Source organism: Nyctereutes procyonoides, unplaced genomic scaffold, assembly GCF_905146905.1.
Source record: "Nyctereutes procyonoides isolate TBG_1078 unplaced genomic scaffold, NYPRO_anot_genome, whole genome shotgun sequence".
NCBI classification, from domain to species: Eukaryota; Metazoa; Chordata; class Mammalia; order Carnivora; family Canidae; genus Nyctereutes; species Nyctereutes procyonoides.
This window is the reverse complement of record NW_026575048.1, coordinates 39,371,664-39,399,132: the sequence shown is the minus strand read 5'-3', so window position 1 is coordinate 39,399,132 and position 27,469 is coordinate 39,371,664. Positions and strand designations below refer to the sequence as shown.

Below are 27,469 nucleotides of genomic sequence, written 5' to 3'. Positions count from 1 at the left end.
CTGCCAATGTCTTAAAATTGCCTGATTAAGGACCTAAAACATGGAATGGGAATGTTCAGTCTTAAACCCATTCCTTTTTAGCTTTCCAATGTGGAAAAAAAAATGAGTTTTTGTGCCTTGAGTATTAATCCCTTTATTATAAACACGTTAAAGGCTGCAGGTGACACACCGTTGGCAAAATTTTTGAAGGGTGGTGAGAGGCTTACAAAACTAATCCATTTTATGTTACATAAAGTGAAAATTTGAACATCAAATTAGTGAAGATGCTGTACGTTTCTAAAGCCTTTATTCTTGTAGAGGTTTACTACACAAGACCTTGAAGCATCCCTTTTTAAGCCTGGAGCTAAAGTACAGCAGCCACTTGGCACATGTTTACACTGGCATGTATGAAATCAAGTGGTGGTTCAACTTTTTTAATTGACCTGTAATGACTCAAAGAATGCTTGATTACACTTATTTGGAGGCTTAAACTATGTTGGGAGAAGAGGCAAACTTAAATCTTGAGTGAAAGTCTCAAAAATTTTTTTAGAGAACAATGTGTTGCTGTCAAATAGCAACATGGCTGGCCAAACGGAATTGGGGATGAGCTCGCTGCCCATTGGCTGGTGGGATAGCACCAGAGAAATTAAGGTTAGGTTCAATATTTGCTAGGAAGATGCCAGACCTTGAGGAGCTCTAAACTAAGAAGGATCTTTGTAAAGGCCTGTCTTCTGTATAACAAAAAAATTAAGGTTGAATAAATAGTAACCAGCCCCGAGAAGAGCAACCAAGGTGTCAAGGTGATGGTGACTGCAAATGGTTGAAAATCAAAGTATGCAACGTTATGGAATAAACCTAAACTGTTTGGGTTAGAAGGAAATACGACCTATGAAGTTTTGAAGGGGTGACTTGACAAGGGATTAAAGATCCAAATGCTGGGAGTGGAGTAGAACGAAATGGAATACTAAAGCCTGGCTAAAAGGACGATAGCCCATTCCTAGAACTGCTGCACAGGACCTGATTCCTCCTGAAATGAACTCATTTATTCCTTTGAGCTTTTCTTAAATGTATTAAGATAACCACCTTTCCGCTGCATCCCACCCCAACACTTTCATTGGAGAAAAGGTGGCATACTAACGGTTTTGGGATAGCATCCTTGCCTATATTAAAACTACTTTTGTAGGAGTCCCTTTCCCTAATGAACTACTTTTCATACCAGTCAAGTAATGAATGGGAGAGTTGGGGGTCAAGCGCAAGGGAACAAAATAGAGCTGAACTCACTGGCAAAGGACATTGTGCCAAAGTATATTGTGTCACTAAGATCAACAAAACTTTAAAACAGTTTCCCTCACATTGCTCTTACCAACCTGTGGCACAGCTACTGGCTAGCTAACCCACAAAAATGCCTTGTAGGAATCAGGTCAGGCCCAACCTGCACAATTGTATCTGATCTGGCCTTTTAACTAAATTCCAATATAAAGGCTGAAAGAACACAGAGGTAGTAGAGATGAATAGATTGAAGAGGAAGAATTGATACAACTTGGAATTTAAGAAAGGTGATAAAAAGGATGAATCAAGGCTGAAGATTCAGATGACAAAAAAAAAAAAATGCAGTTGCCATTCACTAGTAAAGGAGATGCAGGTCTGAGTTAGGGATGAACAGAAGTTCTGTCTAGGACAGAGTGAAAGCTTTGTGAGATCCCCAAGTGGAGCTAGTTAGGTCTATAGGTACATGGCACAAGGAAGCAAGCTAAGCAGCAGCATAATCATCCTGAAGTGTGTATAGTGAGAAGGCAGCTACCTAGTAAACAACCACTATCTGAAGAGGTGGGTGTGGGGTGGGGCATGGGAAGAGAAACCTGAAAACAGAGATGCAATTCTTTATCAAAATTACTGGGACTGCCAATTTACTGCTAGTCTTTGCTATGAAGCCATGAGTGCCCAAAATAGGAGCCTTTGGGTTTTCCTTTTTTCTCTATGCATTTCTCACTTGCTAGCCCGATGCCCAAGGAATTGAGGTGCTTCCTCAATCACCCTGTACATCCAAACCTACAAAATAACTTCAAACATTGTTCTAATCCATCACCAAGTTTGGTTAATTCTTACATCATCACTTTCTTCTCACCAAAGGCTAGAATAATGCTAAATTAACACTAAGCTTGAGAGAGCTACTACTACCAATCATCTAAATTTCCTTATTAGTTTATCTTTGTCCTATTCTCATTGCTGCTAGTGAAAAACTGGCTGTCCCCATAATAAGCACAATGAAGGAGAGAAGAGAAAATTACTCTCTGCATTTAGAACTTAATCACCATCTTACTCTTACCTGTAACTAAGACAAATTTTAGTCTACACTATTTCATAATTATTGTCAGTGATTCTGCAAATTGCAAGAGGCAGGGTATGGGACCTTAAGTCAAACAGACAAAATTCAAACCATCAATACATCTCTTATTAGGTGTTGTCTTTGAGCAAATTTATCTCTGAGCCTCACTTCTTTCAACTGTTAAAATAGGGCTAATGGCCAGTAAGGACTAAATGCAGTAACAGGCAAAATGCATCACACAGTGTCTAGCATATAACAAATAACTTGAGAACAGGCACTATTGTCATCATGGTACATTAAATCTTTTTCCCTAGGGAGTCAGTCACTTTAAACCTGACTCTTACCCCTTCTTATCCTAGAAGGGCATTTTCATATTGATTTTAAACCCCTCCTAACCCCTCAACCTTGATATGATAAATCTTATCCTTGCTTCACTTCCTTGGCTCCTCTAAGATATCTTCTCTGAATTTAAAAGAACTATAAACAAGGAGGAAAAATGTCTAAAATATCCATTTCTTCACATTTCCAATGCATAGGTTAATGGTCCTATGACTGGTTGCTCCCACATCTGTATCCAACATCTGCCCCAGTCAGAACTCTGAGTGGACAGGGTCAGAATTAGGCTCAGAAGGATTAGAATTTGAAGAATCTGTGTTTGAATGACCCGACTCTCCAACTGGCTCAAAGGGTCGCAAGTTTGCATAAGTCACCTCTTGGGCCAGCTGCTCCAGGGAAGGGCGACCTAATGCCAGATTTCGAAGTGAGATACAAGTCATCAGGAAGCTGAAAAAGAGGAAAAAGGCCACACAGTCCAAACTCCTACTTCTATGTAGGAATTCCTGCCAAAGCCCTTAGGATTCCCTGGTCCTACGTCCTCTCATTTAGGCATAAGTGAAAATATCCCCACAGTGACCCACCCATCCCAGCTGGAAGGGCATCCCACTCTTTATATGGTCTGGTAAAGGATTCAACAGTGGAATAGGAATAATCCACGGGAGGCTGGTGACAGGATGAGGCAAAACAAGACAGCAGGCCATCAGACAAAGGTCATTTACTCTTTCCATTAAACCAGGGAAAGGAAACTGGAGAGGGGGAAAAAGATTTTCCCCAGTGAAAAGACTGTCCTTTCCTGGGAGTGTGTGTCCTGTCCCATCCCCCTACCCCTGGCCCCATTACCTTTACCAGAGAAAAGTTACCAACTTACCAACATCCTGATGATAATGACCAGTACTGCTGTGGGTAAAACTTACCTGCGGCGAAAGATATAGAGCTTCCGCAGCAAGAAGCGGGAGAGCCGCTCATGGAATGGGGTATTTCTCCGGCGCTCAAGCTCTTGGAGCCTTCGCTGGCGTCTAAGAAAGGTCTGAACCAGAGGTGTTGGCTCAGGGCCCCCTTGCACTTCCCCTTCCAGCAGAGGCTGCAGCTCTGGAGGTAAAGGCCCCGTTTCTGCCCAGAAGATGGCAAAAAGAGAAATCACTGAGATCATTCTATTTTAGAATTCTCCTTTCACCAGCCAGAAGCTTCAAGTTCATTCTCTGATGGCTAGATCCTCAATCACAACCCTGATTTCTCATAACCAGGAGCTTTCCCAGCTCAACTCTTTATATACTCACCAGTTCCATTCTCCACCTTCTCTTTTAATTCTTGCAGATATGCCAGGTCTTGCTCCAGTGCAAGCTCTGTAGTATTGACGTAGATGTACATGTAGCAGGAAGGACTGGGTGATATTGTATACACCTTATGGTACTCCCCAGCAGGCAGCTGACAAATGGGAAGAAATGGATATATTTCACTCTCTGATCTTTCCCTCGGCAGTCTACGGGCTTCCTACAATACCCACCATACCCCAATCCACTCCCACCCCCCCCACCCCCCGCCAAGGCATCCAAAGGAACTGACTTCTGGGATCCTGGATGAGGAGGTTCACAGACCCACGGACCCTTGCATTTTGATCTCCCTTTTAAGCCTATAATAAATTAACTCCATTTATCTAAAATTTTCTGCCATTGTTAACTGCAGCGAAATACCTGCATTTTTTCTCCCTCGTGAAGAGTCTGATTCTTCTGTTCTGCCACCAGCTCTACAGTCACCTCCCCTTGCAGCAGCTGAATACTAGTGTTGCCTAGGTCTTCACTCACAAAATTCTCCAGGTGCAGCCCTGCCAGGGGCAACAAAGTTCCCCATCCCATCTTATGGAAGACAAAATCACTCCCAGCCAGAATGGAGACATCACACCTTTACTGCTGCCACCAGTCAGGTTTTAAGAACCTTCCTCCCACCAGGAATGCTCTATCCCCCTTGCCACATCCAGTGTCCTCAGCCAAGGAAGCCACAAAGAAAGGCAGCAAAGCTTTCTTTGCTTTCTTCCATACCAGGGAAATCTGCAATGAAGACCACCTCTGTGTGGTTGTCCAGGCTACTCTTGATTTCCTGTAACTTGGTCCTCCAGGGAGACAGGTCCATCAACAGTGGCTGCAGCCAAGGTGTACGCTGGAAGGGGGACCAGGCGGCCTGCACAATGTCCACACGAGGGTCAAAAATCCTTAGGAAAGAAAACCATGTTCTAAGGAGACCACAGCCACCTACTCACCAGAATTTCTGGTTCTGTTCCTTTCATCACTATTCCCACACAGAGGGAACAGGGTTTCCAGATAGAAGAAATGGCTTATGTCACCATGTCTGAGGGCAGAGAAAGAAGAAAGAGATTCTGGAGCATAGGGAAGAATGAAAGTTAGTGGCCACCTGAGAATTGTGTTAACAGCTTCTTACCAAAAAAAAAAAAAAAAAAAAAAAAAAAAGTCAGTTACCTTTCCTTCTGGTTGATGGTGCCCCCTGCTGGAAGCAATCAGCTATGCCCACAACCAGGCGAACAGGGACATGCACCAAAGGGACAGCCTTTCAAGCAAGACAGCACTGGGGAGCATGGGCTATTCGTCTCGGCAAAAGGAGTGGGACTTCCATTTCCCCCTTCTCTGTCCCCCTTGCCCACCTCTGCTGGAAGCGGTCATTGATGGAGACCCAAATATCAAAGTAGATCTGGGGCTCAGTGACATTGTACTTGGGAAGCAGGTGGCTCAGGCAAGTGGCATATTGCTTCAGCATGTCTGCATGATCCTTCCATCGCCGGCTCTGCGTGAATACCTGCCCCAAACCCCCACATTAGTCCCACCTCATCATTATCCACCTCTCGGATAGGTCATGTAATGCACTGCCAACAGCACTAAGAGATCCCTGCCTGGTGCCTGTTTTGAGCAGGAAACACACACACACACACACACACACACACACACACACACACACACACATGCACCCCAGCCCCCCTGAACTTGTCTTTGGGGAAGAATTTTTCACTACTAGGCTTTTTATACTTACCTTTCCTAAATCTAATTTCAATTCAAAGGAAATGAACGGCACTGCCCTATTTCAACTTCTACAGAAGAAGGGTCTGTCAACCTGGCTCCTGAGAAAGGGCGGAGTGGACCCAAATGTGTTTTATCATTACGTTTCGGAGGGAATCAGACCCCGACACTCCAGGGAGCTCTGAAGAACTGTAAGTGGTCAGCATCACACATCTTACCCCAGGGTTAAGGTAGCCCAGCTCGCCAGTGCGGCCGTCCCGGTAGGTGATCTTCACGTGCTGGTGGGAGCGTGAGTGCACCATCATGTCCCAGGAATAGCCATACAGCCCATTTGTCCAGTTGTTATAGCCCTGAGAAGGTAGGGCAGCAGCAATCAGCCCGACAGTTCTCCTATTTAACTCCATCCTCAACCAACGCAGCACTTGCTAACCAGCCCCCACACTTCCCCTACTGCTCTGCCCTCTGCCACTTCCCCAGCTAACCCCCAGCTCACACATACCTGGGTGAGGAAATGGGAATAGGGCAGGAAGAGCTGCTCCAGGAGGTAGAGCAGGGTGAAGGCAGCACCGAGCCGATGGCGCAGCCCTGGCTTCTGGCCACCTTTGGCCCGGCTCCTCTTATACACGCAGGACATACTGGGCTGAGGGGCAGCTCTGAGGGGCAGCAGCTCCTGCAGCCTTTCGGGGAATCGAGATACTAGCTTCCGGGGCCACTCAGGGGAGCAGAAGAGAGGGCTGCTGGCCAGCATGACGTAGGGGAACATGCCTAGGAAAGAGCAGGGAGAAAATAATGTTTCAGATGCTGGGTTCAGTGGGGTGAACATGGGTAGTCCCCTCAACCCCCTCTCCTTTGAGAAACCTCTCCCAGGTATTCCACTTGTGATGAAAGAAGCTATTAGTCTGAGTTCCCCGAGATTCCTTACTTGGCAGCATTCTAGCTGAGCCCAGAGGCCCCGGTTCTCACCGCCTGTTTATTGCCATTTCAGGGACTGCATTCCTGTCTCCCACTGTCCACACCTGCACACCTGTGGCTTCCCACCTCCTACCAGACCACAGGTACTGACCGATGCTAAAAAGCTGGGAATTCATGCAGTGGAAGTAGGACACGAAGAGGAGACCAATGGACCTCGAGGCATCAAAAAAGAGCAGGAAACCAGCTGAGAGGTCGAGCAGCAATCCGCACCAGTGTACCACTAGTAGACTGGTCATCTCCTCGGACAATACTAGTCTGCAGACACCAGATACAAAGATCAAAGGTCAGGCACCAGCCCACTGGGGAACCCAGCATTTCCAGCACATTCACAGCAAAGGTACCTCTGCCACCCTGTCCTCACCAGAGGAAGTACCACAGTAGGCAGAGAGAGGAACTCCACATGAAGACACCTATGGGAGAGTTTCCAAGAACCTTTCATTTCCACACACTTTAGGTGTTTGATTTTTTTCAATATACCATATGTGATAACCAAGGGCAGATTTCCTAGGGCAAATCTGACTGAGAATGAGTGTTTGGGGGTGGGGCGTAGATTCAATTCTTCACGGAGGTTATAAAAGAAAAAACTTTAAAAGGTAAATGTCTAATTAACATAGTAAAGCCAAATGTTTGGAACTGGGAAATAACAGGGAAGAGGAAAAAAGAAAGTAAAATACGAGGAAAGAAAAAATGGGAGGAAGGCAGAAATCGAGAGGCAAACCTCTGTTTTCCACAGAGCTGGCAACAACGGATTTGTGAGGACTATGATGCTGACCGCCTTTTTTTTTTTTTAATAAGATTTTATTTATTTATTCATGAGAGACACAGAAAGAGGAGGAGACATAGGCAGAGGGAGAAGCAGGCTCCTTGTAAGGAGCCTGATATGGAACTCAATCCCAGGACCCCAAGATCACAACCTGAGCCAAAGGCACTCAACCCTTGAGACACCCAGGTGCCCCGCCTGTCTTAGAAGATGGACAGTACGCTGGCCAAGGTATCCTGGCAAGAGGCTAGGGTGGCCACACAAGGCACAGGCACCACCCTTGGTGGCTGCTGAGAACACCAACTCATTCACCAAGTCACCTTATTCTGATTTTCCTTTCCTCTTTTAGTTTTTTTTCCCTTCGTTCTTGCCCATACCATACATCTCCCAGGGGCTGGGAGGACCTAGATGTTTTGGTATCACTGACTATGCCTTCTGCTGAATAGAAAGATGAATGGACAGAGGAAAGCCTGTGGCAAATCCCGGTAAAGCAGGAACAGCAGCCATTACCACAGACCCAAGGGAGGCGAGGCCCCCACTGTGCACCTGTGCCCCAGTGAGAACTCCGCCCTGACTGCCACTCACTTGAAGGGACTGAAGAGCCAGTGCCGGGACAGATACTCCATAGAATAGCCTTCAACCCAGTCTGCGTCCAGCTTTTTCACACCCGCAATGAAGTACACAATGAAGATCTGCCAACACAAAATGCAAAATGAACGTTCAAACCAAAAAGAACCTTGTTTTCTAACAGTATCAAAAATAACATGCGTTCTGATCAGAGTTCAGGGCCTATGGAAGATTAGATTCATTCAATTCACTCATCCAACACGTATTTATTGACATTCTACCAATGCTAGGCACAGTATTAGGTACCAGGGAAAGTCATGAAGCCTGGATCTCTCATAATGATGCTAATCTAGCAGGGAAAAAGTTCTCTCCTTCCATGACGCGATGAGAGAACCCAAAGACTAGGGGATTGGAAACAGTCAGCCTTGCTTTCCAGCAAAGGGGAAGAAAGGGAAGATCCAGAGAGGCAGAGTACAGTACAGTCTGGTACCAGGAGGGCCATGCTGACAGTGGCTGTCAAAGAACACTTCCCTCTTTCCTAAAATTCCATACCTGGCCACGTAGCATGGTATAGTTCCAAAGGGGCACATGGGCATTCCGCTTACGAGCATTCAGCAGGCCGTCCACAGACCTGCACCAAGGGAAGTAAAGATTAAGGAGAACTTCTTAGCCCAGTACGTTTCTACTTTTCTTTTTTAAGTGTAATTTTCTATCCCGGGATATCTCCCATATCCTGTCTCGACCTCTGGGCTATTCTGAGGCTCTTGAGAATCATATGAGCAAATTTAACAGAGATCATTTTAAGTTGTAACAGAAAGATTACTAGTGAGTTATAACAACAAACAGTTCCATGTTTACCACTAGTTAGTAAATTAATTTGTCTTCATGGAACAAATCAGGAAAAGGATTACTAGAATATGATTGAATTTGAAAAATAATGAATTTGAGGGAGTGTTTAAAAAGGTAAAGGTGTATGGAAATATATAGCGCATTTAAGAAAAAAAAATTATCTAAGGCAAACTTTTTATAGACCTAGATGCCAGGATCTAGTGCTGGAAAGTACCTGCTAACAGCTTACCTTGAGAGAGAACTGATAAGCCCAAGATACTAAGACTAGACACATTCTGGGGAGGCAGAAGCAAAGCAGGTTTCAAGAAGACAATGATCGAGCAGAGAAGTTGGTGAAGGAGCTTACACTTAATGGTTAAGAGCACTGGAATCTATGGTCAAGGAGACCTGGATTCTCACTTGTGTCTCTTACCCTCATAGGTGACCTTAAGCAGATCCTGTACTTTCCTAGGCCTAAGCTTCCACTTCTATAAATAGAGCAGCACTATGGGCCTCATGGCATTGTAATGAGGAAAAATTTTAAGTGTTTAGTCTAGTGCCTGACCAAATGGAAAGCCCTCAGTAAGGGAAAAGTATTTTTTCAAACTGTGGAAAAATTATAAAAATGAAATTTTTCAGAAGTATTCTGTCAAAACTGTCTCTTAATTTTATATTATCAGAGCTGGGCATTCTGAACAAGTTTAAAGGTTTACAAAAAGGCAGCTCGGGCGGCTCAGTGATCTAGTGCCACCTTCAGCCCAGGGTGTGATCCTGGAGATCCAGGATCAAGTCCCGTGTCGGGCCCCCTGCCTAGAGCCTGCTTCTCCCTCTGCCTGTCTCTGCCTCTCTCTCTGCATGTCTCTCATGAATAAATAAATAAAATCTAAATAAACAAACAAAGGTCTACAAAAGGGGTATCTATAGGCATAATTAATGACTGATAAATCACTAACAAAGTCAACGTTTGAGATTTTTCTCCTATACTCATCTTACTAACATGTCATATTTGCATATTTGTTTTTCACTTAATAGGAAGAATCCCTAGAGGTCATCTGCTCTGCCACCCTATCTCCAAATAACTTCACCACCTCCCCTGAGAGATGGTCACCTAAGCCAGAGGTTGGGGAGGGTTACCTCCTCCCAGGACAGCACTGCTGAGCAGCCCTGGTGGGCCCTCTCCTTCTGACATGACTCTGCCTCACAGCAACTTCTACTCTTGGCTCTAACTCTGCCCCTCTGGGCTTACACAGAGGAAGTCTGCTCCCTCTTCCACATGACCACCCTTGAAGTATCTGAAAACATCTATGTCTGGCTTTAGTCTTCTCTTCTTCTAAATGGGTTACAGGAAGTGGATAGATCAGGGCACCTAGGGAGATAGGGAAAGAGTAAAGGGGGTGGGAATGGAGCCATTTTGTTTTTTGTCATCCCACGTGCCCCAACCTCACTGACCCTTCCCCCTCCCAAATTCATCCAAAGTGTGACCCTGTAACCACACTTTACAAAGCATGGTTGAAAATATGCTTGCTGGGGCATATTCTAGGACCTCACCGGGCTCCTACCACTGGTCACCATCCTGACCCAGCCAACCCCTCCCCCTTTCCCCTAGATTCATACCAGTAGTGGTTTGCATCCATGAATGTCAGCTGAAAGGCCAACAAACCATACAGATAGGAGTGGTTGTTCCATGACGTCTTGTCCAGGAGAAACACATACCAGTATGGCAGCAGGAATAACACACAGCTTATCCGGTAGCACAGGCCCAGCATCATGCCCAGTGCCCCTGGGATTTGTGAGGGAGAGGATTAAGAGGTCAAAGGGTCACCACAGGCCCAGCTCCCCCCGGACAGGCTGTGGGTGGGATTAAGAAAAATCACTGGACATTTTATAATTGTTAAAACAAATGAAAATCAAATGTTATTTGAATACTTTAAAAAAGACTTATGAGGTCACAACTCAGATGACACACAGGTCAGTAGGATGAAATTATGAGTCACAGCAGAAGGGAAATAATGAACCCAAGACTTTGTTCATTCACCAGCATGCTTTGTATTTCTGGGCTTAGGGAGGCCAGTCAATTCTCCCATCTCTCCCATACTTTCCCTCACCCAGAAACATGATGGTATAGACAAGATACATCCAGTCAAGTGGTAGTGGTTGCAGGGCATTCAGCAAGGGGAAGCGGCACACATCCAGCCCATCCAGGTATCTTCGGTCCAGGGAACTAAGTCCCCGCTCTTGGGGAATGTCCAACACCATCATCAGCCCTGAGAAGGCAGTTAGGGAGGGGCTGTTAGGCCTCAGCAAAGGAAGCAGTAGAATATACTGGAATACAGCTGGATGCACTCAACTCCAGGGTCAGACTTTTTACCTAACCCTGGCTCTGCCATTTATTCATTCAATTTATAATAATTACTGAGTGCCTACTCTGTGCTAGGCATTATGCCAGTTTTGTGATCTCAGGTGGCCACTGTACCTCACTGAGCCAATTCCTCATTCCCTATGTAAAAAAGGGACTCATAATATTCTACAGGGTTACCAGGATAATTAAGTGAGAAAAGTGCACAGAATGCTAAAAAAGCTGTTCAGGATTTGATTTTTTTTTTCTTTTTTTAGGATTTGATAATTTAAGGTCTGTCCTACCAGGCCAGAAAAAGTGTTCTAAGGTGGTGTATTTCAACCTTCTCCAGTTCCCAGCACACCCAGAAAACAGTATTTGGCTTACCACACTAGAGTAAACAGAAGGGGCTACTCAGGTCAAGAAGCCAGTTCCAGTTAAGGCAGGGTTTCTCAACCTCAGGACTACTCACATTTTGGGCTGGTTAATTATTTGCCGGGAGGGACTATCCTGTGCATTGCAGGTCACTTAGCAACATCCCTGGCTCCTAAGCAGATACCAGTAGCCAATTTCCCTTACCCCAATCTGTGACAAATAAAAATGTCTACAAATATTGCTAAATGTCCCCTGGAGGGCAAAACTGCCACCAGTTGAGAACCACTGAGCTACGGGGACTAAGATCTCATCACATCTGTAACCTATTCCAAGCATACATGCTGTGGCCTGAGTTAGGAAACTCTGGATTAAGGAGTCACAGCCAAAATGTCTGCCCTGTCACACCTGCTATTTCTCTGAGGTCTAGTCCTGAGTAGTTACTGGGCAACTTCAGGCTACAAGCAAGATGGGTCTCTGTTCCTCTGCCTCTGTATTCCCTATGGCCTCAGATCAAGGCATTTGTAGCCTCCAAACCCTAATCAGAGGCGACAATGCTGGATTTGATCCTAAACTCCACAAAGATCTCTTTGTGGAGATATCAGGATATCTTCAGGTCTGGGGAAAAGGGAGGCAAGTCACTAAGTAAGTAACCTAGAAACGCACAAGGGACCATGGTTATTCTCCCACCCACCACCACACTGGCCCCTCCCAGAAACTCGATTTACCAAAGAGAAAACGGAAGACGGCCAGGCTGGCAGGATCCGTTGGTCGATTCAGCAGAGTTACCAGTCTTCCCCAGCTGGAAACATCTGTCCACTCAAACCCCAAGAGCTTCCCCATTCTGCTGCCCTGACTGGGCCCTTTAGACTGTCCAGCCTTGTCTTTCTGTACTTTATCTGCAAGCAACAAACAAAGTGTGTGTGCAACTGTGGAGATGGAAGTGCTTTAAAACTGGCTCCGCCCCATAGGGACACTGGGTGCCTCAGCGGTTTAGGGCCTGCCTTCAGCCCAGGGCGTGATCCTGGGGACCCGGGATCGAATCCCACCTTGGGCTCCCTGCACGGAGCCTGCTTCTCCCTCTGCCTGTGTCTCTGCCTCTCTTTCTCTCTGTATGTCTCTCATGAATAAATAAATAAAAATCTTAAAAATAAATAAATAAAATCGGGTCCGCCCCAAATCACAGAAAATACGGCCCCAACAGCCCCAGGGTTTCTGCCTACCAGGGTTCTCCCACTGATTTCTGACTACTGGAAACACCCTTGCCGTGCAGCCTCTCCTGGATCTCCCAGTGTCCCCTCACCGCAAAGCTCCCCGAGTGGGACTGCAAGCTTGCTCTACAACCCCCTTCCCAAGGCCCCACAGGGCATCCTACCGCCCCCGCCCCTTTGAGACAGCGCCCCTCTCTCCGTCGCACGGGAGGACTCTGAGCCTACGTGAGTCCGGCGGGCCCCGCGCGGACCGGGCCGACGCCGCCATGGGTCCGCGGAGGGAAGACGGCCACCTCACGAGCGCCCCAGCAGGGAGCGTCGCGTCGCGTGGCGTCGCGTCGCGAGGAATCGCTGCCCTAAGCCCCGCCTCCCTGACACATCAGCCCGCGCGCGGCCGGCCGGAAAGCGCTGGGACTGTCGTGAAGGGCTCTCGCCGGCGGCGCCCGCTCCCTGCTTGGCGGCAGGGGGCGGAGCGAGGGGGAGCCCAGGGGCGCGGGCTGCTCTCGCCTCACGGGGTGACCCGGGAGGAGGGAGGATACTCCCTGACCCGCGTGTCTTCAGCAGTCAGATCAGTCTTACCCCGAAGCGTCCCAAAGCCTGACGCTTTCAGCCCTAAAAAGCCTGAGTTCTGTCCATTTCCCTGGGCCCCTCTCGCCCCATGAGGTCTCTCCAAATTGTGGTGTCCCTGCAGTGAGTGCTCCCAGACGTGAGCGAAGCGGGTGTAAATGTCCAGCTCTTCTTCAGACAGGCTGACCTCCGAGTTGAGGACGCAGCTGCAAGCGCTGTCCTGGCGTAGGGAGAGGGTGCGAGTTCTCCTTTATTCTCTCTTCCGGTACCAGCCGGGAACCAGGGGTTTGAAATCAGCTGGGGAAACCGGGACGCCACCACTGCAGAGGGGATGTAGAATAGGGGCAGAGCGCAGAGTGTGTGGTCGATCGCGGAGGATTCCTAGAGGTGAGGCTTGAACAGCACTTGCCGTACCTAATTTTCTGCCCTGGAATTGGCCAGCAGGATCACAGGAAGGCATCCTAGAATAGCGGTTCTCACATTTTCTTGGTGTCAAGGACACGTTTACGCTGCTACACATTATTGAGACCCTAAAGAGCTTTTATTTATGTGGGTTATATTTTTCCGCATTTACCATATTGGAAATTTACACTGAGAAATGTTTAAGATACGTTATAGGGCAGCCTGATTGATTATAGGGCAGCCCAGGTGGCTCAGCGGTTCAGCGCCGCCTTCAGCCCAGGGCGTGATCCTGGAGACCAGGAATCGAGTCCCACGTCGGGCTCCCTGCATGGAGCCTGCTTCTGCCTCTCTCTCTCTCTCTCTCTCTCTCTCTCTCTCTCTCTCTCTCTCTCTGTCTCTCATGAATAAATAAAATCTTTAAAAAAATATGTATTGATTTACTTAAAAACAGTAATGAACCCATTACATGTATACATAAATAACTTTTGTGGAAAAGGTATATTTTCCACAAAAATTGCACAAGTAGTACTATATTGTTTTACATGCATATCTAATGTCTGGGGGCGCCTACGTGGTTCCCTCCGTTAAGCGGCTGCCTTCTACTCAGGTCATGATACTGGGGTCCTGGGATCGAGGCTTTCCTCTGGCTCCCTACACAGCGGAGAGCCTGCTTCTCCCTCTCCCTCTGCTGCTCTTCCTGCTTGTACTCTCTCTCAAATAAATAAATAAAATCTTTTCTAAAAAGCTAATGTCTGGCTTAATTGGAACAGCTGGATTCTCCTATCTGCTTCTGCATTTGATCTGGTGTTCATTAAAGTACATGAAGGAAATCTGGCCTCACAGATACTTATTTGGAAAAAGGAAAGGTATTTTAATGACCTTTTTAGGTAATTGTGGGTATCCTCTGATACCACACCTAAACTTTATAAAAAGTGGTAGTTTTTTAGTTGGATATGGAATCTGAAACCATATCAATGAACCTTATGCTCTGTCACATTAAAATCATTGGTATATCTTGCACTTTGAATGAGCCTTTTACAAAATCATACAATTGTTATTTGGAAAACATTGGCTCACTGAGTTACGCTGCTCTTCCAAATGTGGAGTCGCTCTCTCTTTTTCTTAATTTATTAAAGATTTTTATTTATTTATTTATTCATGAGAAACACAGAGAGAGAGAGAGACACAGACAGGCAGAGGGAGAAGCAGGCTCCATGCAGAGAGCCTGATGTGGGCCGGGGTCCCCAGCATCACGCCCTGGGCTGAAGGCGGCGCTAAACCGCTGAGCCACCCGGGCTGCCAAATGCAGAGTCTCTTAACTGTGTTAGGAAGCTGCCAGGCTCACAGTGGCAGATACAGGTTTTCCAAAATTCAAATTTTTATTTGAAAGCTCAAATTTTATCATTGGCAACAAATACTGTCTATTGTTTTCCCTGAAGGAACAACCTTTTATTTTTTGAAAAAAATATCTGCCAAATGTGCCAATTTGAATAACCGTAGTTTGTCTAATATCCACAAGTAAAATGATGTTTCATATTTTTTTAAAAAAGAAAAAACAACAAAGGTACTCAACGTCTTTTATTAGGGAATTGCAAATTAAAACAACAGTGAGATAATCATTAAAATGGTTGCAATCCAAAGCATCACCGATAACAAATGCTGGTGAAGATGTAGAGCAACAGGAACTTTACTTCATCGTTGGTAGGAATACAAAATGGTACAACCACTTTGGAAAAAAGTTTGGCAGTTTCTTATAAAAGTAAACATGCTGGGATCCCTGGGTGGTGCAGTGGTTTAGCGCCGGTCTTTGGCCCAGGGCGCGATCCTGGAGACGCGGGATCGAATCCCACGTCAGGCTCCCAGTGCATGGAGCCTGCTTCTCCCTCTGCCTGTGTCTCTGCCTCTCTCTCTCTCTCTGTGACTGTCATAAATAAATAAATAAAATTTAAAAAAAGTAAACATGCTTTTACCATATGATCCAGCAATTGTGCTCCTTGGTATTTACCCAAATGATTTGAAAAATTATGCCCACACAAAAGCTGTACACAAATGCATAGCAGCATTATTCATAATTGCCCAAGCTCAGAAGCAACCAAGATGTCCTTCAATTGGTGAATGGATAAACAAACCAGCAAATTCATACAGTGGAATATTCAGTGGTAAAATGAAATGAGCTATCAAAACACAAAAGGATGCGGCGGATCCTTAAATTCAAATCCCTAAGTGAAAGAAACCAATCTGGAAAGGTTACATACTGTACGTATAATCCAAACTGATATACTGGAAACGGCAAAACTGGTTTTAATGCAAAAGATCAGTGGTTTCCAGGAACTGGGGTAAAGGAGGGAGGGATGAACAGGTGGAGCACAGGGGATTTTTAGAGAACTGAAACTATTCTGTATGATAGTGTAATGGTATCATGAGGCATACATTTGCCAAAACCCATGGAATGTGAACCCTAACATAAGCTATGGATTCTCTTAATAATCATGTATCAATATTAGCTCATCAATTGTAAAGCAAATATACCATACTAGTGCAAGATGTTACTAATGAGAGAAAAATGGGAGAGTGCTAAGGGGTGTGTGGGAACTGTCTATGCTACTAAAAAAAAAAAATTCTGTTAATTTAAAAACATTACTGGGATCTCTGGATGGCGCAGCGGTTTGGCACCTGCCTTTGGCTCAGGGTGCGATCCTGGAGACCTGGGATCGAATCCCATATCAGGCTCCCGGTGCATGGAGCCTGCTTCTCCCTCTGCCTATGTCTCTGCCTCTCTCTCTCTCTCTGTGACTATCATAAATAAATAAATTTTAAAAAAAATTAAAAACATTACTTCAGCTCACAGCTTAATGACACAAGTGCTTTTTCTAGGAACAACTGTGAGACAGCCATCATACTTGGGTATGCAAAGTGTTGTGTATTTGACATTTCTTCACACAAAATAGTTAAGGATGTGTACTCCAGTGTCAAGAATTAATAAAATTAATAATTCGTACTGCTTCATTAGAGACATTGAAAATGGCATTTTTTGAAAATGCAACTGTGCAAGGGGGAATAAATGCATTGAATACCACTACAATTTGGTGCCACTGGCTCTTTCCTGCTAAGTTGCCAACAGTTTCATAACTCCCAATTGCTTTTGTATCATCAGCACAAATGGCAACATAGTTAAAAGGACAAATAACGTATCAGTATTAATATAGAAGTAGTTTTGTCTTTGAAGAGTCCAGGGGTTCTTGGACCATGTGTTGAGAACCACTATCCTAAAGGAAAGGAACATCTGGAGTATATGTAAAAGTAGAGATTACTAGGGACAGATGCGTTTGGCAGGTAGAATCATGGGGCTAACAGTGTTCCTGCTGGGGAGGGTCTGGCCCACTTCCAGGTCATCCTAACAGACAAGTCACCTTGGAAGCCATAGATCTATTTAGGGGATGAATCTCTTTATCTGCTGTAAAACCCCAGTTCAAATGAATTCAGTGTGGGTCAGATAGTCCGGGCTAGCTCTTCTAAGACCATTCAAAATTAGATGGTTCCATCAAACTCAGCATTTATATTCTGTTATGTGCCAAGAACTGGACTAGTTACAGAGAAAGAAACAGATTATTAAGCTGTGGCCTTTGTCCTATAGGAGTTAAAGGATAAGGAAATAAAAGAAATAATAGAATAATGACAATAGAATGTACAAAATCCTAAGTATTACATGAGGTTCAAAGTGCTGCGGGAGTACTGCGGAGGAAATGAATCACGACTAGAGAACTCAGGAAAGTTTTCTGAAAACTTGGAGCTGGGCTTTGAAGGATGAGTATCATTTTAAGAGGAGAGAAGGAATTCAAAAGTTCTTAGTATGTTCTTGGGTGACCAGAGAGCATTCTGGGTAAGAGAAGTACAGCTGTGATAACTCAGTACCTCTCTATCCCATGACTTGTTTTTTGTTGGGGGGTATCCAGTTTATCCTTTCAGGATCAGTATACAGACTCATGCTATTTAGTATTCATTTATTCATAAAATGGTCCAAAATTTAGGAAAGAGATTTCTTCATGGGTCTTCTTCTTCTTCTTCTCCTTCTTCTTTTTAAAAATATTTTATTTATTTATTTATTTGAGAGAAAGAGAGTGCATGTTGGGGGCAGGGGGTGAGGGCCAGAGGGGGAGGGAGAAGCAGATTCCCCACTGAGTGTGGAGCCCGATGTGGGGCTCTAGTCTATACCAGGACCCTGAGATTATGACCTAAGCCAAAGACAGACACAACTCAAACAATCAAACCACTCAGGTGCCCCATGCCCCCATGCATGGGTCTTTTCTAATAAAAATTGTATTTTTACCTGCACTGCAAAAAAAGAAGCTCTCTGTCAGATCTTTTGGCTCAATACCTGAAACATTTACTGAGTGACTACTCTTGCATGATGTATGTTATTTTCAACAAGGGGTACCAAAATAAAGACATAGCCTCCGACTTCACAAAAGTTTTTTTTTAATTTTTATTTATTTATGATAGTCACACACAGAGAGAGAGAGAGGCAGAGACACAGGCAGAGGGAGAAGCAGGCTCCATGCACCAGGAGCCTGATGTGGGATTCGATCCCGGGTCTCCAGGATCAGGCCCTGGGCCAAAGGCAGGCGCCAAACCGCTGCGCCACCCAGGGATCCCCCGACTTCACAAAAGTTAGAGTCTCGGAGGTGTCAAATGTGTATGCCACAAATGGCAAAGTATATTATGGATTCTATGAAAGATAAAATGTGGGATCCCTGGGTGGCTCAGCAATTTGGCATCTCCCTTCAGCCTAGGGTGTGGTCCTGGAGTCCCGGGATCGAGTCCCGTATTGGGCTCTCTGCATGGAGCCTGCTTCTCCTTCTGCCTCTGTCTCTCCCTCTCTGTGTGTGTCTCTCATGAATAAATAAATAAAATCTTTTTTAAAAAAAGATAAAATGTGTTTAGGGATAAGCTAGCTTGGGAAACTGGTAGAATGGGAGTACCACCCTGCAAGAGGAACATGAGGAAAACATAAAGGGTTTGGTTTGGCTGTTGGAGGTGCCTGTGGAGAGGGCACTGGAGAGGCAGCGATAGCAATTGAGAACAAGGTCAGGGCTGGAGAGACAGATTTAGGGATCACCCATAAATGGCTGCTGAAACCATAAAGCGTTGCACTTCCCTAGGGAGATGAGGGTTTCAACCTCAGCATTATTAACATTTGGTCTGTATAATACTTTGTTGTGAGAGGGCTGTCTTTTGCACATAGGAAACTTAGCATCCTCGGCTTCTACCTACTGGATTCCAGAAGCACACACCCCCCCCCCCCCAAGTTGTGGCAACCGAAAACATCTCTGTTGTCAAATGTCCCTTGGAGGGCAAAATCAGCCTCATAGAAGACTGTTGCTCTGGGAGAGTGCAGAGTCTAAAGTGAAGATGGTCACAGGTGGAAGCTTCTGGTTCTAAAAGCACAGTCAGAAAGAGAATGAGACATTGGGAATGATTGGGGGTGGAGGGGTGGAGTGTGACTGTCCCAGATGGGATAACCAGCAGTATAACAGTTAACAAAGGGGTTTGGAGGCAAAAGAGGCCTTGGCAGTGGTGAGAGCTTTCTGATCCTTCAGGGAGCAATTCCAGGTGTGCCTCCTGAATGCTCCTTTTCCTTGTTTTCCAGCCTTTCCCCAGAGAGCTATAGAAGCAAACTCCCTACTTATGCCATAAATAAGAAGACTAGCATCGAGGTCAATGCACTCTCAAAGTTTGCCTGGTTGCTTTGCAGGCTGTTAATATTCCTCTTCCACTATTGTCTAATCTTATTTTCTCTATCAGTCTCCTTTTTCACTTGTAAAGTGCTTTAGCAGGAATATAGAAATATATATCTGTATTATTTAACCCTAATAATAACCCTGCAAAGCAGCTTTCATTCTTTTTATTTTATTTATTTTTATTTTTTTATTTATTTATGATAGTCACAGAGAGAGAGAGAGAGAGAGAGAGAGAGAGAGAGGCAGAGACACAGGCAGAGGGAGAAGCAGGCTCCATGCAGGGAGCCCGACGTGGGACTCAATCCTGGGTCTCCAGGATCACGCCCTGGGCCAAAGGCAGGCGCCAAACCACTGCGCCACCCAGGGATCCCAGCAGCTTTCATTCTTCTTCCCATTTTGCAGATGAGAATACTGGAGCTCCTAGAGGGAAGTGGCCTGCCCAAGTCTATATAGCCAGGGAATAGTGGAGCTGATACCCAAATCTTCTGATCACACAGGCACTGAGAACACTCTTCACATCATGATTGCTTCTTTAGTACAACTCTTACCATCTAGCATTTTTCTTTGCAAAGTGACTGCTACTCCATTTCTCCTGGGATAGAGCGTTCCTTGACTGCAAAGGAATCGATGACTTATTTCTCTTCTTGTACCCTGCCCATAGTACCATTTCTTTCTTTCTTTCTTTCTTTCTTTCTTTCTTTCTTTCTTTCTTTCTTTCTTTCTTTCTCTTTCTTTCTGATTGATTGATTGGTTGGTTTATGATAGACATAGAGAGAGAGAGAGGCAGAGACACAGGAGGGAGAAGCAGGCTCCATACTGGGAGCCCGACTCAGGACTCGATCCCAGGACTCCAGGATCGCGCTCTGGGCCAAAGGCAGATGCTAAACCACTGAGCCACTCAGGGATCCCATCTTTCTTTTTTTAAAAGTAAGTTCTAGGCCAAACATAGAATTTACAAAGTGAATTCTAGGCTTGAATTCACCACACCAAGATCAAGAGTTACATGCTCTTCTAACTGAGCCAGCCATGTACCACCCCCCGTCCCCATAGTACCATTTCTCCTCACAGTGCATTGTTTGGTACCTTACTGAATGTCTCATCTTCTGAGGGCATTAGCAAGGTGGTCTTTTGACAAAGGATAGAATTGTGATGTTCCTACAGGAGAGGCCAAGACTGCAGGGGCTCTGCATAGTGAAGAGGAGGGGGAGCACTTTGCAGTCCCAACTGTGGGTGCTGGAAAATTTCCCCAATGGTTTCTGGGCCTAGGCCAAGCGTCAGCTCCCCCAGGGACACCAGTGTATGTCCAAAGCTGCCAGCATCATGCTAGAGCCTGGTCACTCCTCAAATCCTATAATCCTGATTTCTTTCTTTCTTTTTTTTCTTTTCAAGATGTTATTAATTTATCCATGAGACATACAGAGAGAGAGGCAGAAAAATAGGCAGAGGGAGAAGCAGGCTTCCTGCAGGGAGCCCAATGTGGAACTTGATTTCAGAGCCCAGGATCACACCCTCAGCTGAGGGCAGACGCTCAACTGCTGAGCCACCCAGGCGTCCCTGTAACCCTAATTTCTATTCTGGAAATCCTCCTCCATGTCTTTATGCTCTCCTCAGACATCCTACTTTGGCCCTTTGTTTCTTGGCACCTATCCTATGTCCCTACCCACCACTGCACTTAGCATCTGGAATCATTAATAATAGTAATCATAATAGCCACCATTTACTGAGGGTTGTTTCAGTGCCAGGCATAGATGGTGAGGTAACTGAGGTTTATAGATGTCACATCAGTCTGTTCAAGGTCACATGAATATTAAGGCATAGATCAGTGTGTCTTATAATAGAAATATAATTTGAGCCACATTTGTAATTTTCAATTTTCTACTCATCAAATTAAAAGAAACAGGTGAAATGAGCATTAACAATTTTTAAAATTTAACTCAATAAATCCACAACATTATTTCAACATGTTATGAGTATCAGTTAAGTGTCTGCCTTCAGCTCAGGGCATGATCCTGGGGTCCTGGGATTGAGCCTGGATTGTGCTCCCGGCTTCTCCCTTTCCCTCTGCCCTTTCCCCTGCCTCATGCTCTTTCTCTCAAGTAAGTAAACTAAAAAAAAAAATAAGTCTTTGAAATACTTGGGGTGACTGGATGGCTCAGTGGGTTGAGCATCCCACTCTTGATTTCAGCTCAGATCACTGATCTCAGGGTTTTGAGACTGAGCCCAGTGTAGGGTTCCATACTCAGAGAGGAGTCCGCTTGAGATTATCTCTCCTTCTGCCTCTGCCCTTCCCCTCCTGATGTGTGTGTGCCTGTGCTCTCTCTCTCAAATGAATAAATAGATAAATCTTTAAAAAAAAGAAATACTGTGTGTACTTTTACATCACTTCTCAATTCAGACTAGCCACAGTTTAAGTGCTCAGCAGCCACATGTGGTCAGTGGCTATGGTAATGGACAGCATAAGTACAGATCAAGGATTCTGACCCATCTCCACTTGACCTCTTTATAGATTTTCTAAGGATGATGAGAAGTGAGACAGCCACATTCTCTGTGAAAGTAGGCTGGTACTGTCCATCAAATTTCAGATTTGCAAAATATAATAATCTTATTTAATTGGAGATATAAGATTTCATTATAAAGTAGAATAAAGTATCTCAAAACAGAGGTCCAGAAATTGTCATTTCCTTTAACAAAATATGTGTTAGAGAAACTGACATTTCTCTCTTAGAACTAATAATACTTCTGGGATGGGACAGGAATGTTTGTTCTCTTTTGCCTGTCCCTGTTTTTGTTTTGTCTTGATAAATACCATCTGGGAAGACTAGATATTCTGTGGCCTGGAACCAGGTGGTGGAAAAATCCTTTGCCTGGGGCCCTTCTCTTGTCCATAGGGCAGGCCTCTGACCATTTCTGACTAGACTCACCAACCCCTCAAAGCGGCTCCTGAAGGAAATGTTGAACTCTGGAAGGGAAGAAGGGATTGGTAAGCCATCATTCCCTCGTCCCAACAGTGGACAGGTCTTCCTTTCAGAAACTGTGGCAGGCACACTGAGTGTGCTATCCTGTTATACGTCCCCACCATCCTCTGAGGTCAGCACTAGCACCTGCCAAAACCAGAGAGGTGAAGAATTTCACTCAGGGTCACACTAGTACTCTGGAGCTTTCTGACACCCCAGCCTAGGATTACAGCACTCCAGACTTTGGGGGATTTTAATACTTTCTGTCCACCCCTGAACATGGGAACAGGGGTTGCCAGCAAGAAACTTTCATATCTGTGTTCTGTTTCCATGTGAACTACCCCTGGTGGTGTACTTAGAGTTGACTTCAGTCTTTAAGATTTGGAGTCAGATATTCGGGACATTAAAAAAAGGGGGGGGGGGAGCCAGCTTCCCTTTCTATATCAGGAGGTCCAGCCTCAGGAAACCTAGGAGGGCTGCTTGATCTTTTTTTTTTCTTTTTCTGGTTCTGATGCGTTAGAAGATCTCTGGTGATCGGAGCCCTGTTGCTTTAAGCCCGAGCCCAGGTTTGGGAGGAGACTGGGAGGGCTGCGGAGGCGCCCGCCTACCTGCCGGGCCCCGCGCTAGGTGAGGCTGGAGCCGCTCGGGATGCCGGCGGGCGGGGGCAGGCTGAAAGTTGGAGCGAGCAGGAAGTGAAGCGAGGGCCGCCCGGGAGGAAACAGACGAGGCGAGTCTCGCCGCCGACAGGCCCGAGCCGCTTGGAGACATGGTGAGCGCGCTGGGGGCTCGCGAGGGGCTGGGGGCTGGGGGCTGGGGGCTGGGGGCTGGGGGTCGCAGGGCCGCTGGCCAAGTCCGAGGGCTGGCCCGCTGCAGCCGGCGGCCGCTCTCCTTTGACAACTTGGCTGCCCGGGCGGCTGCTCCTGCGCCTTCTCCCTCCCCTGCCCTCGGAGCTGGCCCGGAGCGGGGCTCCGGTGGGGGTGGAGGCTCCGAATTCCAGGCCGGGGCCGCTGAGAGGCCCTTCCTGGCCTCCTCCGGCCCGCCGGGCGCCGGGCCCGGTGACCCCCTTGGGCAGCGCCTCCGAAGTTCCCAGGGCGGATTCCAGCCCAGCGGCGGGAGCCCTCCCCGTCGGCCCTTCCCTTTATCCCTGTCGAGAAACTCCAAGAATCCGTCTCTCTCTGCCCGGCCTAAGGAACCGGCCCCCTCTCTTTAAACACGGAGAAGAAGGCGAAGGGTTTGTAAAAGAACCAGAAGTTGGTTCTCCGTGACAATCCGTCTAGTTTGGACCCGCGCTCCCGGCCTGTTTCGGAGGTCTAGTGGGTCAGGGAGGGAGGAGCCTAATAATGGTGTGCCCTCCCTGTTCAAAAACTTTATCAGCCAGGGAGGACTTGCCCTCCATTTCCCTCAACAGCCAGACTGCTGATTTTATTTAATATCTGCTTAAGCAGGCAGTGGCAGCTTGGTGCCGGCACATGGGGCAGTGTGTTGGGGAAAAGCAGAAGTTTATGGCGCAATGGCTCTCCCTCACGGGGCCTGGTCAGGGCCTTGGAACCCGGTGGCTGTTGCTCTGGGTCACAGCAATTAGGCAGCTCCGGAGGTCTGGGGAGGGTGGGGGGTGGGAAGCAGCTCTCCAGCTGCTGTCCAGCAGTGAGGGGGGTGTTGTGCCAGCTGAGGGTGTTCTGCTGGCCAGCACAGATACTTTTAATGAGGATCCTTTGGTTAATAGTGGTGGGTTTAGATGCCAGCTCAGCAGTTCTCTGCCCCCATCTGAGGAGCAAGGCTACAGTGGAGTGGGATTTAGGGTCTGTGTTTCTTTTCCTCCTCAGGGGCCCTGAGAACCTGAAAAGAAACTCGATCTAGTCTGTCTAGCATCAGCACTCACCTTCTGGGGCTTAAAAGTGCATTTGTTTTTGATCACATGAGTAATACATGAAAACATTCTTTGTAAACAGTTCAAGCATTAAAAAAAAGCTAAAGTCCACCTTAGGCCTTCCCCTCCCCTGGCCTCTGAGGCTGAGTCTCAGTTCCTCCACCACTTCGCCTAATTAACCCCTGCGTTGCTGCCCAGGAGGAGGCCAGTGGAGGTGTTGGAAATGATCGTGTGCGGAACCTGCAGAGTGAGGTGGAGGGAGTCAAGAATATTATGACCCAGAATGTGGAGCGGATCTTGGCCCGAGGAGAAAACCTGGACCATCTCCGCAACAAGACAGAGGATCTGGAAGCCACAGTGAGATGGGGAACCCACAGGGGTTGGGAGCAGGGCGGCTGGGAGCTGGGCAGTAGAGGAAGAGAAGGAGGGAGAATTGCTGGCGCTTGGGGAATTGGTGGTGTTGGGGGCAAAATGAATAGGAGGGAAGTCTGCCTTTTCACTTGTTTTGGGAATTGACAAGTGAGCCCCCTGTTTTGATTCTGCTCTACTCCACTAATTGGTACTGGGGTCCAGGAAATGGCTCCAGTGACCGGGTGGGTGGGGCTGATTCTTGGAGGCCTTTTCTGAGACAGAAAGGTAGATGGCCCAGTCAGCCCTCACATTCTTAGGCTTCCCTCCCATGAAACTGATGTTTCCCTTTGAAGATTGCCCTTGACAATCATTTGGACCTGACCTCCCTAAGCCAAAAATATTGGCTCCGGAAAAATCCTCCTAGGGCCTTTGGCCTTCTTGAGGAATCACTAGGCAGGGGTGGAAAACTGCTAGAGTTTTGCTGAGTCTGCTTTAAAAAGAAGCTGGGAAGAGCAGTGAAATTCTTTGATCAGGGGGTCCTCTGCTAGCTGAAGGCTAGAATAATATCTCCCACATATCTTGCTAGACCTCATTCTTTTCTCTCTCCAGCCATGGGCTGAAGCCAGCTGCTCAGGGATGGAGTAACTCTAACAAAATACTCCAGCAAAGGTTGGGGCCTAAGGTTCTTTGTCCACAGGGAGAGACTGGCTGTGGCTTTCCAAGTCTTGTGCATAAGCTTGGGTCTAGTTTCCCTGGGACTTAGTGTTTGTTTCCGCAGCCTATTCTGGGGAGCATGGCCCAGGGAAAGGTAATTTCTACGATTCCAGTTGAGGAGGAAGAGCAGTTTCTCTTACCTCTGACGTCTGTACTGCCCTGGTCTGTCCTCCAGCCGCAGATGTCCCCATAGGGCACGGAGTCATAGTCCCAGGGAGATGTGCCCACCTGGAGCTTGCACCGGTTCGCCCCAGGGTGTGCTCTCCCAAGGGCGGATTGTGCAGACAGTGTTGCACCTCTGGGTGTGAGCATATGTAAAAGGCCCCTCAGTGTACATGACGGTGCATGGGTAAGAAGAGAGGAGGGGAGGCAAGAATTTAGAATTCTAAATTTGAGTCTGGCCTATCAGATTGTCATGAAGGTATATTTGTCAGGGTAGGAGGACAGAACATTTTTTGTGTAATGGTCTGTTCCCTCAACTGCTCACTTCAACATTTAGATGTATAGCACGTGGGCCTCTGTCTTCTTGTTCTGGTGGGAGGAGGCACTGGTTCACTCTGCCTTGTCCTCAACAGTCGGAGCACTTCAAGACCACATCACAGAAGGTGGCTCGGAAGTTCTGGTGGAAGAACGTGAAGATGATTGTCCTCATCTGCGTGATTGTTTTTATCATCATCCTCTTCATCGTGCTTTTCGCCACCCATGCCATTCCCACATAGGGAGCCCCTCCTCCCACCCCGCCCTCTTCTTTAGGGCAACCCTCCATAGCAGGTGCCAAGAAGGGCCCTCTCTTCCATCCTTGTCTGCAGGAAGTGCTGCTGCGTCCTCCTGCCCCTCACCCTGAGGCCCCTCTGCCACACTGTCTGCCCCAGGCACCTTGGTCCCCCAGAAGGAGAGAGTTGGACTGTGGCTGTTTCATGGGCCCTCAGAGTTGGTTGGAGAGATATCCAGAAGGCCCAGCATGGGGCTAGGACACTGATGGTGGCCGGTGGGCAATAAAGACCTTTCAGTATCCCTTCACATGTGAGGTAATTTGTCCCCTTCCATTTTTGCCTTTGGTCCTTCTATTTCTATTCTCCCTGGGGACAGCTTCTGACTGAGATTCTCCTATTTGAGGCCCCATTGTTGGAGGGGTAGAAAGTGTATGTTTGGAGAAGAAAGATGGAGTCTCCCCATCCTTCTCTATTTTCCATTCATTGTGACAGGTCTCAATAACCAGAGTTTTCTGAGGGTTTCCACATATGGAAAATTCAAAACCATTTTAGGGTGGTACACAAGACTCCTAAGGGCTTGAGCCTTGCCATGTGCCTTTATTACTTTTCTACTAGAAGTGTTAGCCAAGACAGGCTGAGGACCTCCTTTCATCTCTTTTCTATGGCCCTGGTGCAGTCTAGAGCAAGGTGCTAGAGGAACTGGGCCACTTTTCCTTCTTTTTGGTTCTGCAAAGTTCTTTTGTTTATTTTTTTAATTTAAGTAATCTCTCTACCCAATATGGGGCTCGATCTCATGACCCTGAATTCAAGAGTCACATGCTCTTCTGACTGAGCCAGCCAGGCACCCCTGGTTCTCAAAGTTCTGTTTGTCTTTTGTCTGCCCTTTTGGGACTTAGCAGGGCCTCCGGGTCTCAGCTGAGAGGGTGAGCATCTCTCACCATATCTTGTGGCTGGGCTCAGTCAGTGTCACAGGACAGGGCCTATGGCCCTCCTTCCCCTCCATGTACAATGGGCTTCTTTGTCTTTGGTCTTCCCTTCTCCCTGCCAGGTTCCACATCATTGTCACTCTTTCCTGTCTTGGTTTGGGGAAAGGGTTCTTGCCATCTGTGTCCCTGTTTCTCCCATGGGCTTTCCGGTATTGAAAACAATCTGTTTTGGGGGTGGGGGGGGAGTGTGGAAGGGACAGGGTTGGAAGACAGGATTTGGGACTCCTCCTGGCAAGTCAGGTTCTGGAATCATATTCGGAGAACCAGGGAGGAAAAAAAAAAAAAGCCCTCAGGGCAATCTTTGTCCTCCTGTGTCCTCCTATCTCAGACCATGGTCATCCTCTCTCCTCACATCCGTCATTCCTGGACTCAAAGTCCACAGAACTGGGGTGAAATCACTTCCTTGGGACCCAGACTGCCCAGGGTAGGAATGTGGGCCATACTCAGGCAGGCTCAATGCTAGGACGG

General features: G+C 46.7%; 2 protein-coding genes across 4 annotated transcripts; one reads left to right on the top strand and one right to left on the bottom strand.

Annotated features, from left to right (window-relative positions):
* Positions 1–117: 117 nt before the first annotated feature.
* On the bottom strand, positions 118–13,058 carry GGCX (gamma-glutamyl carboxylase). 3 transcript variants are annotated; one of them, XM_055327125.1, is made up of 15 exons: positions 12,935–13,058; positions 12,227–12,397; positions 10,897–11,055; positions 10,406–10,571; positions 8,516–8,594; positions 7,982–8,088; positions 6,728–6,891; positions 6,164–6,429; positions 5,883–6,014; positions 5,295–5,446; positions 4,678–4,847; positions 4,333–4,463; positions 3,919–4,066; positions 3,556–3,751; positions 118–3,088 (listed from the first exon to the last, which is right to left on the bottom strand). In XM_055327125.1, the coding sequence occupies exons 1-15, from the start codon at positions 12,975–12,977 to the stop codon at positions 2,896–2,898; spliced, it is 2,277 nt and encodes a 758-aa protein (XP_055183100.1). In that variant the 5' UTR covers positions 12,978–13,058; the 3' UTR covers positions 118–2,895. The 3 variants fall into 3 exon arrangements, with proteins under 3 accessions (XP_055183100.1, XP_055183101.1, XP_055183102.1); XM_055327126.1 differs by having other exon boundaries at positions 12,874–12,960; XM_055327127.1 differs by lacking the exons at positions 10,897–11,055; positions 12,227–12,397; positions 12,935–13,058 and adding an exon at positions 9,926–10,157 and having other exon boundaries at positions 10,406–10,557.
* Positions 13,059–22,967: 9,909 nt separating this feature from the next.
* On the top strand, positions 22,968–26,322 carry VAMP8 (vesicle associated membrane protein 8). The gene is made up of 3 exons (XM_055326919.1): positions 22,968–23,139; positions 24,436–24,594; positions 25,878–26,322. Exons 1-3 carry the CDS (start codon positions 23,137–23,139, stop codon positions 26,019–26,021), a joined length of 306 nt encoding a protein of 101 aa, XP_055182894.1. The 5' UTR covers positions 22,968–23,136; the 3' UTR covers positions 26,022–26,322.
* Positions 26,323–27,469: the final 1,147 nt, after the last annotated feature.